The following is a 19,950-nucleotide window of genomic DNA, read 5'->3' as shown; positions in this document are numbered from 1 at the left end:
AATTTTCTTATTGGGGATGAAGTGAAGAAGTTGCTGTTACAACATGGATAGCTGCGTATAGCTTTTGAGTCACAACAGCCTCTTGAAGCAGAAATTTAAGAGGAGGCGATTCTTGCATGCCAAATTACTTGAAATACTTGCAAAATGTTTGAACGAAATGTTTTTTATTTGTAAAAAGATACTACTCAGAAATACAGAAATATCGGTATGGTTGGTTTTAGATAACTAGGAAACTCACATCCCGCTCTGCTACGATAAACAGGCTATATACAACCCAACATTAGCAATACCCCTCGCTTGATTTTGAGGGATAAAACAATGTTCTGATTAAGACCAAAACAATAGAACAAAGGATATCAGCTGGAATCCTACATTAGGAAGAACACAGACTTGATGACGTAACAGGCCTCACTATTTCTAACTTTTTTGATCCTCAGGACACGGAACCACCAACGCTGTTGAGAACGAGCACATACTATGTGTAAACAGAGGGGGGGTGGGGTAAGAGCAGTTGTTTCCAGAGGAGTCCAGCGGAACTAAAGTCCGAATCGCCCGTGGAGCGCGGCTGCGGGGAGCACTAGGGCAGAGAAAGTTTGCTTGGCCTTTCATTTCCAGAAAGGTGTTTCTAGCGTTTGCTAGGGCCGAGCTGGCTGGACTCAGAGGTGTATTTGAAATCCGTGCTGCTCGATGAGTTTCAAGCAGTAAAGACGCATGAAATGGAGAGAACGTGAGACGCGGGTCCCGCATTACAGCGTGCGCTGGTATTTCTGCAGTAGCGTTATTAACAGTGATTTTCTCAGCTTAAGTGTTGTACCCAGGGCACGCGGATAGCTCCCAGTGATGGGAGTGCAGGATGCCGGACGCGGGGGCTTGGGGGATGCTGGGAAGAGGAAATGAGCAGTGGTGTTCATTTTCCAAGAGAGAATTTAAGGTACAGATTAGACAATTGCGCTCTAATAAACAGGCGCGTTTCACTCTCCGTGTCCTACAGAAGTGTTCTCCTTAGTTGCGGGCAGGTATCTCATGAAGTTTTCACATGTACAAACTACATACTTCGCTCCTCCAAACTGTCACTGGCGGAATATAGTGTTCCCATTCCGGTGGTAGCATAGCAGGTTCTCTAAGCACCGACTGACGCAGATCAAAGCAGTTCTCAGTGTCACTCAATGGTTAGGTCAGGTGGGCGATTTGGGTGGGGGGGTGTACTACTATTACAGACAGATGTGGATTTGAAACTCTGTCCGAAGGTCTGTGCTCCACCTCCAGAAGGCAAAATCGCCAATCTAAGGAACTGCTGTGTTATGAGAAATTGCCCAAAGGAGAGAATATTAAATAATACACAGCTTGCAACGACAGTAGCTTACTTTGGGGCGTTTGAGCTCACGCCATGAAGAATTCGCTGTGTGCCGAGGCCCATTGTCAGCTATGAGCTGCTGCTTTCACATTGCTAAAAAGTCAGGCTCGGGAACGCGCAGACCTCTGCACCTAAGCCAATACGTTTACGATGTTTTTAAGTATTTATTTTATAATGTTGGGGTTTGCCCCCAAGAGACACAAATCCCAGGCTGTGCCCACTGAACTCTTCTGCCTTGGAGGGGGAACTTTCCCTCCCTTGTCCCTGTAAACTGCTCTGAGCCAGGTACTGGTCTACCTTACAGGAGCTCTCCCGGGTTAATTCCCTGGGGAGGTAATCCTGAATGGAGGTAGGGGGAGAAACAGAAAGAAAAGGGGTGGGTAAGCTTGCAGGCACCTATGTCGCAGTCCTTGTGCTGGCGGTGGCTGTAAAGGAGTCTCTGGGAGTAAAACTTTAGTTTTGAGACGCTGTTCGCATGTGGCGATCGTATTTCGCCTATGAAAGAGGGGGCGTTCATTGAGCTGAATCACCGTCCCCTTTCCACTCAGTCCCTACGGATGCTCTTCCCAGAATGAGCTTGGTTAATCCCGGCTAACAAATCTATTCCTGGAAAGGGCCCGGAGGTCGTGTGGTCTTTTGTGAAACCAGTAGAGCTGGTTCGGCAGTTAGGGAGCAAAGGTGTGTGTGTGTGTTCGGCAGTTAGGGAGCGAAGGGTGTGTGTGTATTTGGGGGTGTGTGTTCGACAGTTATGGAGCGAAGAGGGTGTGTGTGTGTGCAGGGCGCCTGAGGACAGAGGGAGACAGACACAGCCGTCCACATGGGCCCCTAGGCAGCTTCTCCCCCTCCCTGGCTAATCTTTGTGTCTGAGTGGAAGTGCAAACCAGTTATTAATGACAGCGAATGCCTACGTGTGTGTCTAATCCCCGGGCCTCCTCTCCTGTGTGTGTGTGTGTGTGTGTGTGTGAGAGGGGAGAACGACCGCACCCATCGAACTCCAGAGCTCCTTGTGCACTGGAGCCCCTCGGGCTCCCCTTACCTTGCGCCACTCCTTTGTCCCGCTGCCCGTGCTGAGGAGCTCCTCACGCTACGCCGTTTTAGTGTGCGCGGGAAGGGAGGGTGCGTGTGGCGGGGGGGGGGGGGGGTGTCCCAGTGCCCAGGAACGGGCCTTCTGTGATAGTTGCGCCCGGAGGAGGGGCTCGGGAGGAAAGCCGAGCGATTTCCAGGGGCGGCATGACCGGGGGGTTCTTTTTCAGGCGGGCACGGGCGGGGCTGGGGAGGGAGACGGCTGTTACCGCTTTAAAGCGGCCCGGCGGCAATGGCTTGGTGGGTAGGAGTCCAAGCGCGTAGAGAGGTGTTCAAGGACATTGGTGCATTTGTGCCAAGCGGGGAGGGGGCGGGGAAGGCGGAGGAGGGCGTCTTCTCTGGTAAATCAACGCCGGCTCCATTGACTAGTTTATACAAAGGGAAACTCCAGTACAGTATTTAAAGCCGCTCTGAGCAGCAAAAAGCCGGGTCTGGACAAAGGTGCTTTGGGGGAGGCTGTGCAAGGCACGAAACCAAACGTGGTCGCGATGGTTAACCCCACGTCTGCCTCATCGCTTCTGGCCTGAGTGCGAGCTCCCAACCCGCCCGTCACTTTGTAACGCGATCCTCACAAGGGGCCGGGAGCGGTGGCTCGGTCCGGCGCTGATGTTCCCAGCCTGCAAGGGCAGCTCCCAGCCAGGACGGCGGGACGCTGGTTTCCCTTAAGGGTTAATGTTTGGGGCTCTGCCTGTTTCCTTTGACATTACCTGTCTTGCACGAGCCCCCTCCCCGGGCTTGTAAATTTATGTGAGTTGCAGCTGGTAGACTTGGCAAGCGCGCCTCATTAAGAGCCCGCTTTGGAAAGGGGCTGCGCGGCAGCACTTCCCTAATGAGGACAGGACGGGGTTAAGAAGTGACCGTTTCATGGTTGACTTGAACCTGCCCACTTGTCTCGCTGGGAACAACTGACGGGAACAGCTCCCACTCTGCGAGAGGAAAAGTCACTGCTCCCAGCAGGACGCATCAGAGGAGAGGGACTCAGTGTCCAGCCACAAGCAACCCTGCAGGCGCGGGCACGGCTCAGGCGCTCCGTCCTTCCCATAGGGGACCGCAGCAGCGCGCGGCTGGCGCCCCCTCTCCGAGCAGCCCCGCGGCCCTGCCCTCCACCGCGGGAGGAGAAATAAGTTTCATTCACTCTATTCCCGGCGCAAGAAACGCGTCCTCGGGCCTCAGCGTCCCAGCCGAGCTGGTTGGGAAGATTGAAACCAGACTTTGCTACCGCGGGCCACATCTGCTTTGATGCCCCGTAAGGGGCTCCTCTTCCCACCCCCCCCCCCCCGCGGGCACGCCAGGGAGGACCCCCCTCCCCCGAGGGAAAGCTCTCCACACCCCCCCCCCCCCCGCGCAGCCTCCCAGGAGCGGGCTTGCCTGCCCGCAGCCTAGCCCGCTCCCCGGGGGCGTGCGCTGCTCCGGCTGCCGCGGCAGGGCGGAGGGAGAGAGGGAGGCAGGCAGGCAGGGGGGCCACGTGGAAGGGGCTCCCTGGCAGGGAGGCCAAGCAGCACGGGCTGGAGGCCGGCTTCTCCTCCGCTGCCGCTTTGCACCACGGGCGGAGCTGGAGCCCGGGCTGCAAGCCGCACATGGAGGGAATGCAAAGCAACCCGCCGCCGCGCCCGGCCCGGAGTTGCGGTGACGCTTTGGCCAAGTTGCCGCTTCCCGCCCACCTCGCCCCGCGTGGTGCGAGCGGCGGCGGCTGCCGGGGCAGGGGCCGGAGTGCAGGGCCGCCCCGGCCCCTCTGCGGGAATTTTCCACTGGGCACCTCCGGCGGGGGCAGAGGGGGCGGGGGCTCGGTCCCGCCAGTGCCCTGGGAAAGCGCCAGCAATGATCGCTGTGACATGCCCGCGCCCCCAAGCCCGTTTCCCAACAGGGCCTGTCCCTAAACGTGCTGGATTCTGCTCCCGGGCAGATGATTGATGGGGGGGGAGGGCGCGTGGTTGCAGGAGGAGAGGTGGGAGCGAGGCTTGTGTCATTAAATAATTAACCTCCCCTCCCCCAGCCTCATTTGGGGCAGAGAAGGGGCCGGGAGGGTGGAACCGGGGGGTTCGCCCCCTTCCAAGTGGCGTAGCCAGCGCGCGGCGGGGGGCGGCCGAGATTGAGGGGCTCGAGTTTCGGGGAGAGGATTTTCATGACAGTGGGTGCCCGGAGCGCAGCCTCCCCGCATTGCCCGCGCTGAGGACTGGGGGTGGGGTGCGGGGGGTGGGGGAGGGCGCGCGCAGGCAGCGAGAGGCACAGGCTGCGGCGAGAGGAGCCCGGAGATTGCGCGCTGCGAAGCTTGCCCCAGCCTGGGGGGACTCTCACTCACTCACTCACTCGCTCGCTCGCTCGCTCACTCTCTCTCTCTCTCTCCCATACGCACATGGGCTCTGCCTTGCAAAGTTTCGCCTGCGATCACTCCGGGACTTTCCTGCTCCGCGCCGGGCTGTAACCTTGAACTTTGGCAGCGCGGGGCCGCTCCAGCCGCCACCAACTTGGCCCAACCCGCCGGCAACACGCACCCTCCCGTCTGCGCCCCAGCCCCAGCCCCGAATACCCCGTCGCCCCCCGCAAGCCAGTGGCAGAGGCGAGACTTCCGCGCCGCCGAGAAGCAGAGGGTTAAAAGTGTAGATTGGATTTCACCCCGGGAAAGCGAGCGCACGGAGTGAACTTGAATCTTTGGCTATTTAAGGAGGACTGGGGTTTGCGGCGGAGTTGCGCTGATCCAAGGCAGAATTCCGGCCCGATTGACTTCTTCTTCCTTGAGTTCGCAGATGTCTAAAATGAATAGATGAAATTATTCCCATTCGAGGCTTTTCTTAGGGGCTCTCCGGGAAGTGTGATCTCAAAGCGAAGTCATGATGTATTCTCCCATCTGTCTCACTCAGGTACAGAGGCGTTTTTATTGAATACTTTGGTGTGTGTGTGTATAGAAATATATATAATACATGCATGTAACAGGGTTGCACATGACTCATGCTCATACTACTAACGGCTTAAAGCACAATTGTACCTGCTTGTCAAGAGTGCAAACTCCTGTTGCAAAATAAAACAGCAGAGGACAAGCTGCTTAAGGCCGTTGTTTTGGGGGAGGTTCGTTGAAAGTGCCATAAATAGTGTTAAATTGTTGTGGCATAAAAAGACAAAAGTAAAAAAGTACATATTTGAAAAGCGGGTTTGCAAAGTACTGATTAGATTGGAAAACATTGATCTTCTGTGTTTCTGCTCTCCTGTTCATTCACTCAATCTCTACTAAAAGGGTTTAAGAGGAAAAGTGTTATTTTTAGTTGAACATTGACTGATTTAAAAGTAACACTGTTCCATGCTAAACTAATAATGTGTAGTCTGCCAACAGTATGAGGTTGATTAGAGTGAATGACCAAATTATGTGATATTTTCTTATTTGGTTGTCTGGGGACATAACTTTTTTTTTTAAACTTCATTTTTGCATTTTGTAACTCAGCATGCAGGTTCAGAAGCAAAAAAATAACACTTATAAAATTGCACTTACAATTATTGTCATGCTTTGGTGATAAATGACTTTTAGGACCTTAAAAGAAAAACAAGCATTAATTGTCTATGCTGCATGCAAGGTGATATGTTTCCAAGAATTTTGGACAAACCTGGCAATATTGTTTCAAGTAGGGGTGATATGGAGAGTAGATTTTGGAAAATTTAGGGTTTTATAAAGATAGTTAAAATAAGGTGAATGAAACAGAATACAGAAACTATTACAGAACTACAGTTTTTTTGAAACTATTTTTAAACAGTAGAAACTGACCCATTGAAAATTATTGCAAAGTATTTTATTATCACTTTAACAAGAAATACATATATTAGTACTAGAGCGTATTTTGAAGAGTAAACTAACTGTAGAGCTATGCAGTAGTTTTCAGCAGTTTTTTCTAAAAGTCTGCCTTAGGAGGATGTGATGTAAACCGATTAACTGATAGCTGCTTCCTTCCACATTGGTGCAACAATAGATAGAGAAAGGTGGAAAAAGTAAATCTAGTGGTGGTACCATAAATGTAATATTAATGCAGTTATATTTGTATAGACAAATAATTGTGATTTTAATTATTTGATAATTAACAATCATTTTGATTTAAAAGGGCTGAAACCTTCAGAAATTGTGAATGAAGATGAAAACAAAGATAAGGCTTATTCATTGATTGGATACAGTCCTGTAGCTTTTTGGCTGACACATTTTTTATTGTTTATATTTTGTTTGGCATCTATGTGTGATTGACTTAGAGATATTTTCAGCACGTAAACGCGTACTAAACTGGAAATGAGCATTATTTTTTTTTGTAGTTTAAAATTAAATAATATAATTGCATATAGTTTGCACTATCTATTGAAGATATGTACATCTCTTTCAGGTACACACCTAAAAATTACTTCTGGTGTAATCCACAATTAGTAGATTTTTTTCCCCATCAATCAGCTGTCTTTGCTAAAAAATATCAATAATCTAATGAGTCTTCTGCCTATGAGTGTAAATCAAAGACTAATATAAGTGAAATAAAGTAGTTTTTTAAACATTAGGTTAAAGTAATTGTGCAGATTCTCACTCTCTCCTGTATTACAGTGGATAATGCCTTCTGCTATTTCCAGGTCTTATGGCTTTTTTTTTTCCATATGTTTGGGTTTTGGCCTCTTTTTGTGGAAGATGAAATAGATTACTTATTTTTTTCAAAGGTGTAGTGAAATGCCACTATTTCTGTGTTTATAAAATTTAAATTTATGGGATTTATGAAAGCATAAATGAAAAAGCATTATCTTGCACTGATGTATTAAGTACTGATACACAAAATATAGCCTTTCCAATCATGCTATATCATATGCCTATTTAAATAGGCAAATTTACTAATATAAATCTGGAATGTGACTGTAGCAGTTCTGATTTCCATTAACTGTAAAAGTTTCCTTCTTCTGTTTGAAATGATACCACTCTCTCCCTACCCGCCCTCCAGTTTGAAGGTTAGGTTGATATGGTAAATGTGGATTTACACTTCGTCTCCTTTTTTGTTTTTTTTAAAGTAGAATATCACTGAATCTGGTAGGAAGTTTTGATTAACAGTTGTTTTTTAAAAAATGGCTTTTATTATATTAATTTCTACCGTAGTCTGTATGATTGTCCAGACATATTTTGGCTGTAGCGCTGTGTGTTCACATTGAAGTACTCTGTTGAAACTTGTAAGCACAAATCAAAGTAGAGTACCTGATTGGGTAAAGCGCCTTACAAAAGTTGTAGTGCAGTTTGTGAAGATATAGGGCTGAATCCTCATTTTAGAGAGCTCTGAAATCTAAAGTAGGTTTGTTAAGACAACAGTTGGCAAGTGTGACACTACCCATCATCACTTAAATGCCAGTTCAATGGATACAAAATACCTTTTACGTTAATATACAGACATCACATACGAAGTATTTCCCCCACTCTCTTCTCCTGTGTTGGAATGAACCTAAACTCTAAATTCTCTCTCTTGCCAAGACATGATAGCATGCAGTTACTGCATGCCTTTAAATGCTGAGGCTCTTGTGATGTATTTAACATGGTTTATTTTTATATTGCTAGAAAATATGTTTTAGCCATAGCAAATGATAAAAGAAGTCCATGCAGTGAAATTGTGACTGTAAGATTTTCTATGTGTAATTGCTAGACATTTGTGTCATATACTGTATCATAGTTCTCTAATTTGAGTACAGGTAGATTGATCTGAAATTTAGGAAGAGGAGAGGTGAGGGGGAAGGGGAAGGGGAACACCTTTCTCTTAAACTGTTCTGAAAAAGGAAGTTTGGCCTATCAGTTATCATTATCTAGTGATTACAGTGTAGGTATTTATTCGTTTATTTGCAAACTATATACATATTTCAAAATAACTTCCATATTAGCTTAAGTTATTTGTGCCTATTGGTTCACTTAAACCATTTGCAACGACACTTGAAAATCTTAGCTTCATAAATCACTTTATTGCAAAAGCAGCTGTGATTCACATTGGTAAGTGCCACATAAAATCACTTTTTCAATATTGCCTCTACCAATGTTAGGGGAAAAAAATCAAATTTAGTGCATTGCTTTTTAGGAGGTTTAGTGGAGAATGTGCATGATTAATAGCAAATCTCCATTTAGGATCATTTTTATGGGGCACTTCTTGTCAACTAATGTTTCATTTGAAAGGAATCCAGATGCATAATGAATCTTTCAAAGATATTTGATAACACTGTTTTACAGTAGGACGTAACCTATTTCTTTTTGCTTCATATTTTTCTTGAACATATATTTTATAGCTGCAATATTTGATGATATTGTAATATAAAATGCTGATCATAATAAAAAGTTCGTATTTTTATAGAGAAATTTAAAACTTTTTAGAATTTCAGAGTTCAAATTTAAATATATAAAATGACCTATTGATTTGGGGTACTGTTGGATATGGTTATTAATATTCAATATAGTACCTAAAAGTAAGATCAAACCAAAGAAGTTCATGATGTCTAAACCTTCCCCGCACGCTCAATGTATTTTGATATTGTGGACTACTTTCATGACAATTTATTGTACTGTAAAATCTGTAGCCTATGTTAAATATAGAGGACATTATTATATTTGGGACAAAGGACTCCCCCCACTGTAATCCCCTCCTCCCATAAGTTACTAATTTCAAATCTGCAACAAAATTAATCAGAAATGTTTGCCATATAACCTTTTTGTTATAGTTGTTAAAATCAGAATTTTATTAAAGAACTTTCTTTTAACAAAACTTTCTGAAGAGAAAAAATAAACTTTCTCTACTAGCTCTAATGAGAGGAAAAAGTATGGCATCAGAACGTACATGGAGATATGGAGGTCTTATCGTGGGCTGTGGTTGCTCAGTGCAGTACTACCTTCCCACACAAAGAACAGATTGTGGTTTAACTCTTTGCATGGCCTAGTTTTTTGTGCCTGTATAGCATGAGAAATGTCCAAATCTCTGCTGGAAACTACTGTACAATTTAATTATTGTCTTTATGTTTCATGTTGTAATATAACCATTTGTATCCTCTACTGCTCAATTTTGGTTGGTTTTTTTTTTTTTTCCTTGTGAAGGTTATGTTTGGCCATATGTGCAACTATGCTCATAACTTTTTTTCTTTTTTTTTTTAAATGGAGGAAGTTAGGGGTAAAACAAAAATCAAATATTACATGATTTTAATATTCCCAATATCCTGAAATTGCTTTTAAATTTGAAGTTTTTTATGTTGGTAGGTCACCAAGAAAATATTCTGAGCCCTATATAATTATGACCCCATTAGTTATACTTTCATCATTTTTACCTAATAGAGTTAATCACCCCACTAATTAAATAGTCATTCAGTTTTCTATTATTGTAACTAAATTATTAGTTAACATTATTTATTGTGTATAATCACATAAAGAAAGCTAAGTTGTGCTATAGCTGAATTTTCATTGTTCAGTGTGGTGCATAACCACTGAATGATGTTTAAAAACCAAAACACTTACAAAATAAAAAATAGAGAGATGCTCCCATAATCCCTCCCTTGAAAACCAACAAATGGTAATATTTGGTAGTGGGTTTTGGCTTTGTAAACTTATTTGCTGAGAGAGAGAGGGAGAGAGAGAACGTACTTTGGGGGAAAGTACTATTTGGGCATGAACAAGATGTAGGATGCTACGTGAAAGAGGCAAAATGAATGAATGTATTGCCGTGTGTTATATTCGTATGTTACATTTAGGCTTTACCTTTTTAATGCAATACATGCTATATCTAGATAGACGATATGAACTTGCAGCTAAAGACACATGACAGGAAAGGATATTTAAAATCATAAATAAAATGTGTGGGTCACACAAAAGCGGTGTTTGACCAGTGGTGTGCTCCTATTGTCACTCTGTCACAGCATGCAGAAACACAAAGAATGCAAAGTTTGTGCCAAGTTGCCATTTTTCATTGTACATCTCAGATTGATTTTTTTAAGGGGTTTAGAATAATTGCCACACTCATGTGATCAGTTAACAAATTAAATAACGCTGTGGGACTTCAAATCTGATCGTAGAAGTTCTGGAAGAATATTAATGTAATTTTTGTTCTCAACTTCATGAACTTCTATTTTACTTAGTTTGTGTGTTAGGGGTTGGGGGGAATGGGAGGGAGGCATGCAGAGCTCTAAGTACAGAAGCTTCTGAACATGATTTTTACATGCTGTGTTTCTTGTCCACCTTCCTTCACTGTATACTAGTTTCTCTAGTTACCACCACTGGAACGGTGCTGTTTCAGTGTTGGAATGTTGGACGATTGATAAGAAAATGGATCAAGTTTAATGGCGCATGCTCTTTGTGCCACCAGCAGTGTCTTGCTGAGAGCATGCTCCAAAAGCGGGAACTGTGTGGCATTACACTGAGCATGTATATGCTTTGTGTTTCTGTGCCACAGAGAAGAGAAATGAACTGTGGCATTCGCTCCTGCGTTCTGAACCTTTCTGCGCAGATTTTTTAAAATCGTATTGTGTCCTCTTTGTAAAATGGTACTGCTTGGCATTTGCCGATCAGTCACATATTTAAATATTAGGAATAAAACATCTTGATAGCATATCTTTTAAATGATATAGTCTGTATAGCATGATGAATGGAAGGGCATACAAAATAAAGTCTTCACGTGTTTCTTTCAGAGGATGAAATGCAGGGAAAAATGTGATGCTCAGGATATTTCTGTCTCTTGTCTGACAGTTACAGTAATTACATAAAGGGGTATTGTGCAGAAATTGTAAATGTTAAGTCTGTATTTTCTTCATCTTGGCTTTCACTTCAAAATGTTCAGCAACTTAACTCCTCTTGCCTTTATTATGAGAACAAACTGACTTTGAGTTTTCTTCTTCTTTCTCCCCTGCACCTTTTCTTTCAACAGGATGAATTTCACCCGTTCATTGAGGCACTTCTACCACATGTCCGTGCAATCGCCTATACTTGGTTCAACCTTCAGGCTCGAAAACGCAAGTACTTTAAAAAACATGAGAAGCGAATGTCAAAGGATGAGGAAAGAGCAGTCAAGGATGAGCTACTTAGTGAGAAGCCTGAAATTAAACAGAAATGGGCATCCAGGCTCCTCGCCAAACTCCGCAAAGATATCCGCCAAGAGTACCGGGAGGATTTTGTGCTCACTGTTACTGGGAAGAAGCACCCATGCTGTGTATTGTCCAATCCTGACCAGAAGGGTAAGATTAGGAGAATCGATTGCCTGCGGCAGGCTGACAAAGTCTGGCGTCTGGATCTAGTCATGGTGATCCTGTTCAAAGGCATACCCTTGGAAAGTACGGATGGAGAGCGACTCATGAAATCCCCACATTGCACAAATCCAGCACTTTGCGTCCAGCCCCATCACATAACAGTATCAGTCAAGGAGCTTGATTTGTTTTTGGCATACTACGTGCAGGAGCAAGGTAGGAAGCAGATTGTTGTGTTTCTATTTTAGTATGTCAAACACTGATTCCAAGCAGCTTTTTTTAAAGGGAAGACTTCCAATGACACATTCTTCTGTGGTATAGATACAAAACTTGGGTAGGTATATGTTAAAAAATCAGCATGTATACACTCCAACAAATATTTGACACCTGCGTTTGACATACATGCTGGTTTTTCTTGCAGAAGGAGCAAGGAATATTTTAGTCCTTTGAAGTTCATTTTGGATACTTTTTTCAGTTAGTACTCCAGAAACTATTAATATTTTATAGGTCTGTGTCCATCACCATTAATCACATATTCATATGTGTGTACTTGCACAGAACCATATACGTTATAAATGTTTACATTTTCTTTTAATTACTCATGTTCAGTGACTTGTGCTTACGTTGGTCAATCTGTTATTGTTCTGAAGAGCAACTCCAAACTTTCTCAACTGTTGCAAAAAATAAAGCATTAAAAAGGATTAAACAAAGAAACACTGACACAGCCCCAGTAAATATTGTTGCTATGTATTTGCAACTATAGCATGCAATGTTTGCATTTTATTCATATTTGTATAAATTACTTCATATTATTGGTATGAATTTTACTTTTCAAAGATGCACGATGCAGGTTTGCCCAAACATTTCCATCAAAATAATATTTCCATAGTACATTGGTACACATAATTTACTTAATAATTGTTTAAATTTAGAAAATTCTAGATACATGTAAACAAAAAAGAGGCAGTTAAACTTAGGGATATAGAACTAAAAGGAAACCAGCTGTTTATGGCAGTGTATTGATAATTCAGAAAAAGTATTTTGTTAGTCAAACTTCATATGTATAACTCATTGATAGTAGTATTCATTTGCGGGTCATCTGAATCATAAATTCATGCAAGTAGATACATGAGATCATGTTTCTGAAGCCCATGCAATGCATGTTTTTTCTTATAGGTCTTTTTTATTGTCATGCAATTGTACCATCTTGTAGAAGTCCAATTATCCACCTTAGTGAAACATTTCTTTTTCAGCTGCAAATCCAAACTAGGTAAAGTTTGAATTGCCACAGATGGTGGGCCATTTCAAAACTTGGCCTGGTGGTGGGCAAAAATGGCCTGCAGAAAGGCAGATGGCAGACAGTTATCTGATGCATTGCTTATAATTAGAGGATTTAACTGAGACATTAACGGAATGGATTTTATTAGTATCTAAAAAAAATTAAAATGGCACCAACTTTCTTTTGGTTTTAGATTTTACATACTCTCTGTGTGTATTAATTCTGTAGAAGAACACATAAAACAAGAAATTTTTAATGGACTTCTATTCTAGAATTCCTATTTAATTTCCCAAATTGTGCGTTATAATCATGTAATTTAAGTAAAGCAAATTAAATACAGTGAATCTCGCTGGATTACTCATAATGGGAAAAATATAATTCAGTATTGGTTCTACTTTTTATTAGCTTATTTTTTCAAAGCAGTATACAGGGTATATACAATATTTGGTTGTTTTTCAGTGATTTGAAGTGGCTATAAAATCTGGCAAAAATGGTCCTGGAAAACAAAAAGAAATAGTGTTTGACTATAGTAGCTTCCAACAAAACATCTTAAATATACGTTATAACTTTAAATGTCTTTAGTGCAGAAAAGTTCAGCAAGTGACATTATGGATATACATGCAGTAAGACAGCGTGTTTAATACCATCCCATCCTACCTAGCTGTAAAATATGTCTTTCTGAAAGTCAAGACTACAAGGAGAAACAAAATGGTTCAAGCAACAACTCTGGGATCAAGGACACTAGGGTTAGTATAATTTGTTGAATATTGTCAGTTTTTAAGTTGGTGGAAGGCTAGACCTTGAAATGGAATATCAGGACAAGGAGGGGGCATTATTGGTTTATTGGTTTGAATGAACTGAAAAAATATTTAAGAATCATTAAAATAGACGTGAATAATATAATCAACTGCAGTTGTTATGATGCCGTTCATATTTCCAAAGATACAAGGAGCTACTATGCTGGAAGATAAAATTGATTAACTTATTTGTATCGAGTCACCATTGGTAGACCTGTTGTTTATTGTAAATTGTGCACCTAATTTGTATCTCGCCGCGCTGCAGTAAATCTCTTGTTAACATGCGATGACTTTCTACTTAAAGATGTTAATTAGGTTTTTTTTTTCTTTTGTCAAACTTTTAATCTTTTCTTCTTTATCGGAACAGTTCAGTTATGGCGTTTTGCAGTGTTGTTGATTAAAGAACTCAGATTGTGTAAAAGATGAGCATGAAGTCAGTGAAGCTGCTGTGTCTTGCAGATGACTTATTTCTCTTTTCATATATAAAAAACTACCTAATAATCAAAGAAATGCGAAAAAAGTCAAAAGAGAAACAAATTTAGAAGGCAAATATAGGGTCTATTTTAAATGACGGAGAGAAAACATGAGGAAGAATAGTTAGAGTGCCAATGATGGTTGCCAGTGGCACCAGGATTGGCATCAGACCTTCTTTGTTTAGCTTAGGATGCCTGTGATTTGTTGGTTGGCATCCGCATTGCAGTGTGGAGTAATGTTACAATATATTGACAATTTCCAGATCTAGAAATGTCAATATCCTTTTGGTTCTTTATAAGAGGGGTTTCTACTACTTGTGTTCCATGATTCTTTTGAAGGAAGAAATAAAGACCCACCCTGTCAAGTTTTGTCATTGACCAACTTATCTGGTACTCCTTTTCACTCCGCTCTCAACATTTATCTGTTTTCTCCTCCTGTCTCTTATTAGCATCCTCTTTTGGTTCAGAATGTCAAAAAAAATAAAACAAATTAGAAGGGGCTTGACATGAGTTTCAGTATTGCTGCTTTTAGTGGTTTTGGGGGAAGAAAATTAAGTTTACATTATGCTGTACATCTAGGCCATTAGAATGCTTAGCATCAAAATAACCCCTTTAAAAACATATTTCTGTGATACTCTGATATAGCTGTCTATTTTTTCTAATTTTTTTTTCAAAATTAAATCAGCAAATGTCATGATTACTCTTTTTTGTTGACAAAACTAGATTTTTTTGTGTTACCGATAAACAGCGTATATCGTTTGGTGTGAACTACATATTAGTCCGTAAAATCATTTGGTGGTATTTGATTGAATCAGTGCAGCGCTTATACTGTGTTCCGTTGCTACAAGAACCGCCATTTTGTTTGTCAAGTGCCAGGAGGAGGAGGGGGAAGGCAGACAATGTGCTCGATGCCAATAATGGTTGCCAGTGGCACCGAGGTTGGCATCAGACCCTCTTTGTCTAGTTGCTGAATGCCTTTGATTCGTTGGTTGGCATCCGCATTGCAGTGGGCACATTGGAAAGTTTTTGACAATCACTGAATGAAAGCTGCTGTACTTGTTTGCCGCAGTAGAACCTTAGATAATCTAAATCCTTTTTTCTTATAGATCTTTTACTTAATCAGCTACAACAGCTGATTTCAAAATTTGCATTGATGCTTTTCTAAATCATAGGATGTGTAGAGCGATATTTCTAATCTACAGAATTCTTAAGCTTTGTGTTGTCTTTAATTTTTTTCAACATAAATAAAATACAAACTGTATATTAGATATCCCATCACACACTGAATGAAGCGCAGTGCACCTTGCAGAATATTGTGAAAGTCTAAAAGACTAAAACAATAGCAGATGCATTAAGCATTTTGAGGTGTTCTTTGTGTGTGTGTTCCCAGCACAGTGTATGTCTCGTACCAGTTATGTTACCCTATGCTTACACTCTTCCCTTTCTCATGGTGTAGGAGTAGTATAATTGCAGGGGGCAGGGTGTTAAACTCCAGGTACTAATTTAAATCAGGAATTTGGGGAAGATGCTTTAAACTTACTATTTACATGTGAGTGCAGCAAACAGATACTGTTCTTCTTAGTCGGTTTTAGCTCAGCCACTCCTAAATTTCTACATTCTTAAAGCATCAAGATGTTAGAATTTAATCTGAACAATTCTATAACCAGGAATCAGTGAAAAGGCTAAATGATTTCGCTTGAAGTTTCCTAGATGGTTAGCATTAATACTGCTTTCTGGTTAACCACCATTATCTCTTTAATTAATAAGAAGGATTAGTAGTTCTACCCAAAGGGCTGCACAGAAGGAAGTCTGGCCTACGTGATTCCCTGAATCGCCAGACTGTCCTGTCTGTTTAGGGGAAGGGAATGGGGAGGGGGGGGGAAAGGGGGAAAAGGAGTGTGTAAGCTGAGCTTTCTCAAGAGTAGGTAGGGGAGAGCTGTATGTGTGGAAAAATGTATTGATCACACCACTAGGAAGTTTACAGCTCTCAAGAGGTAGCAATTCTTGTGTTGCTGGCACTTTGTACTATTTTGAATAGTTTGCAGTTTAACCTTACTCTGGGTACTGATTTTTGGACTGTACTGTGTGTTGTTATTAAGCACATTTTCAGATAATATAAACAGGAATGCAGAAGTCCATGTATCTCAACTGCACTGACTTAATATGGTGTTTGGCCTTTTTAACATTGGCAGTCATGGTTATATTATTTATTTTTTATTTTTGAATTGTCACATTAAATTTTTCATGAGGCGTATATGGTAATCCATCAACATTTGTTTTTCTTATGAAAATTGTAACTTCATTTAAAAAGAAATTTTAATAATTTTAAGCATATATGACACTCCTGAGTTATAAGAATTAACTAGTGGTGTAATAGTTCAGTCTCTAGGTTTTAATTTTTATGGAACTGACACCTTTGAACTATGCATACTTCATTCACGTATTACTAAAACTTTAGATTATAGGAATATCAAAGTGGTAATTTTTAAGTGTTTAAAAAGTGTATGGAATTACTTAGGCTGATCAGTTTAGGAATAAAGTTTGAAGATATTGATAAATATTGAAGATATTCAGCTGAAAACTATCTACAACAATATATTGCTGCATCATGTATTTTATGTGTGGTTCATGTTGTGTTATGTAGGTGCTCAAATATTTAGGACCAGTGTTTGCAGTTGTTGTGTGCCGTGATGCTTGTATGTTCAATGAATCCAAAAATTGGCCCATTAGGATCAGTTCACTGAACTACTATTTGTCCCAACTCCCATTCTCTCACAGAATTGGCCCATTAGTGAAAATTTGATACGGGGACATAATGTTAAGTATGATAACCATTTTGCAGAAGTATGCACCAAGGCACAGTGGTAAAGTGCCTTAATAAGTTGATACAGTAAATAAGTGATTGAACTGAGAGCAGCACCAAATAGTTCCAACTAACATCTCCCAAACCACTAAACTATACTGTTGTCATAGTGTGAAACTTCATTTATGTCGTCTAGTTTCACCAGGCAGTTCCTTATTTAACTATCAGAGCCCAGGGTGCCAATGTGGAAGCTTGGCTTCCGGGTACTGATATGGCAAAATGAACCTTATGTAAGTAACAGTTTTGCTTTTGGAACAGAGAGCCAACAGGGAACAGAAAAACACATTTAATATTTTATCAGTTTTGATTTTCAAAATTGTGGTTTATCATTAGTTATCAGATTGTTATGATATTTTTCTTAAACCTCAGTTTGCTTCTATCAATTCCAGTTTAATTGGAATTATAGAAATATATATGATACTACATCTTTACTGAGAAGAACTGGCATGACATGCATCCATTTGTAAAAGATTGTGGTTAATTAGATCTGAAAATAGCTGTAGTAATATTTTCTAAATAGTCCTTGCAAATATTTTATGCCTGAAAAAGTAAGGAATTTCATGCTATTACTGATTTTTCTATTGTGTGTCTACGGACATTTTGGAAGGCAGGCCAAAAATTCAAAAAAAAACCTTATATATATATATTGGTTTCCCATCAAAGTGGGACTCAGTGGAATAGGTTTGTGAGAGAGAAGAAAGTATTTCTAAATACTTAATTATAATGTTCCTGCCATATATGATACAGAGAGGTTTCAAGAAGGCTTCAGTTCCTCATAGTCTTATAACTGATACGGTAGTAAAGTCATCTCCCTGCGATTAATCAAGATAGTTCTGGCTTAGTCAACGTGAGTTTTGTATTCAAATTCTGTGGCACTATTTGAAAATGTAGAGTAGAATCTTTAATTTCTGACATTACTGTTATTTCCATGGCAACAGGCCATAAGGTAAACAATTGCCGTTTGGTATGGTCAAACAAAAAATAGAACTGTGAACTAAAAGGCTGCTTCTTAGAATGTAAATATCGTAATTAGTTTGAAAAGGAAAGTCTTAAAATAACATGACAATTTTTTTTAAACGTTCTCATTTTTCTATATGGTGAAGGTCTCTATAGTTACAGTGACGACTTAATTAAAGCTACCTTAAACATGAATACCATTGGATTTTATTCTGAAGCTGCTTATAATAAAAGTGTTGTCAATTGACATAATTTATAGGTGTACTGTACAGACTTTATATTACAGGAGGGTGACCAAGCAACATACCTGTTTTTCTCAGGCAGATTTTCAACTTCTTTTTTAACCTTGTCCATCTTTGTGGTGGAGGAGTAACTGTGGAGATCACATGAACTAGTGGTTATGCTATCGGAAGCTCTGGTTATTACAGCAGCACACCACAATTGCAAGCATAACAATTCAAGGGGCTTTTGAAAGACTTATATTCCCGTCTCACTGGTAAGGTGGTGTGTTGCTTTAGAGTAGTCATTTGGATTGATGATCTTAAAAACACCCTGTCCTGTTCTGTTGCTAATTTAATGGAATAGGTTTGTTACTTACATTTTGGGATGGAAAAGAAATCACTTTTAACTCGAGATACTTTTCAGATGCTCAGTGAATGTGAAAAAGGAAGAAAAAAAAATAGTCCAATTAGCCGGGGTTTGTTTGACAGTAACAAGATGTCACTCTTTCTATGGAGGTTTCATTGTTTCCACTTTTTTTTTTTTAAATACCAATAGAATTTATAGAAACAGCTGTAAATAAACTGATAAATAGAGATGAAGCAATCCTAGATTTGAACTGAAGGTTTAGGTGCTCAAAGGCTGGTGTATGAGAAAAAATCCTCCTATAGTATTATCTTGGTTAAAGGGAAAAGAGTGTTCATTTGTATGTGCATATATTGTTTGTGAGTGGAGAGCACTGAGTTGGATTGACTTGCGGGCTATCATCTGTCATCTTTTCCCCATTGATTTATTCATAAGTTTTTGAGTTGCAATGTTTCAAACTTGAACTCAGAACTTTTTTTTTCTTTAAAAAGCTATTTTTTCCTTTAAAAGTTTGAGCTGAATTGTTTTGGCCATTTCTTTAAGTTTTGTGTGTAGGGAAAAATAAAATTAAGTTCTTTGCTTTAGAGAAATTCAGAAATGGTTAGAAACTTTAAACTTGACTTGATTTTTTTTTTGTCCTAATAGAGGAAGGAATAACACTCCAAAATTTGTTCTTTAGTTTTAGTCTTACAATCCTCTCTAAATCAGCAGGTTTTTTTTTTCCTTTTACCAGAGTATGAAAACATTTTCTGTTAGCTTCTGGTGTGTTCCATCCATTCCCCTATCTCCTAAATCACTTAAGATATCAGGTATACTCCGCATCACTTAACTTTAGGCCACCCATAACTACTGAGAGCCTTAAATAGCATTCCCAAAAGAATACGGCTAAATGCAACTCCACCTTTTGATTAAAGCTTCCTTTACTCTTGAGCGGTCTTGAACATTTTTATTCTAACAGTGAATTTAAAACTAAAAGATAAGAGCATCTTTGTAGCTCTCAATGTCCTTCACTACATAAGGATATCTTTATTGAAGATACCTTTGCAATCTTTTAGTGTTTTAGTTATTTTCACCCTTAAAAACAATAAACAGGGAAATTTAAATACAAAAGTTTAACTGAAATGAAGTACTGCTATTGAAAAATCAAGCACACAATTTAGGAAATTCAGAAATTTAAGGATATACCATACATACAGAGCCTTTCCCAATTATTTGCTCTTGTGTAAGAGTGTAGAATTTTAAATGTTAATTTCTGAATATTCTGATTGTGCTCACGATTCTTCAACCTTGATATAGTATTAATATTGTTTTAGTCTTCAATATAACATGGTATGAATTTAAATAAATGAGAGAAGTATCAGCTGTTT

General features: G+C 40.4%; 1 protein-coding gene across 6 annotated transcripts in view; it reads left to right on the top strand.

Moving 5' to 3' along the window:
- Nucleotides 1-4,674: 4,674 nt before the first annotated feature.
- NFIB (nuclear factor I B) overlaps nucleotides 4,675-19,950 on the top strand; it is a 252,079-nt gene continuing 236,803 nt past the window's right edge. For all 6 annotated transcript variants that reach the window (XM_074994909.1, XM_074994907.1, XM_074994905.1 and 3 more), the window contains exons 1-2: nucleotides 4,675-5,295; nucleotides 11,314-11,845. In XM_074994909.1, the coding sequence (XP_074851010.1) occupies nucleotides 5,266-5,295; nucleotides 11,314-11,845 (562 nt within the window). In that variant the 5' untranslated portion in view covers nucleotides 4,675-5,265. The remainder of the gene's footprint in view (nucleotides 5,296-11,313; nucleotides 11,846-19,950) is intronic.

Source organism: Carettochelys insculpta, chromosome 5 (genome assembly GCF_033958435.1).
Source record: "Carettochelys insculpta isolate YL-2023 chromosome 5, ASM3395843v1, whole genome shotgun sequence".
Taxonomy (NCBI): domain Eukaryota; kingdom Metazoa; phylum Chordata; order Testudines; family Carettochelyidae; genus Carettochelys; species Carettochelys insculpta.
Note: the sequence above shows the minus strand (reverse complement) of the source record. Positions and strands in the feature narration are given on the sequence as shown.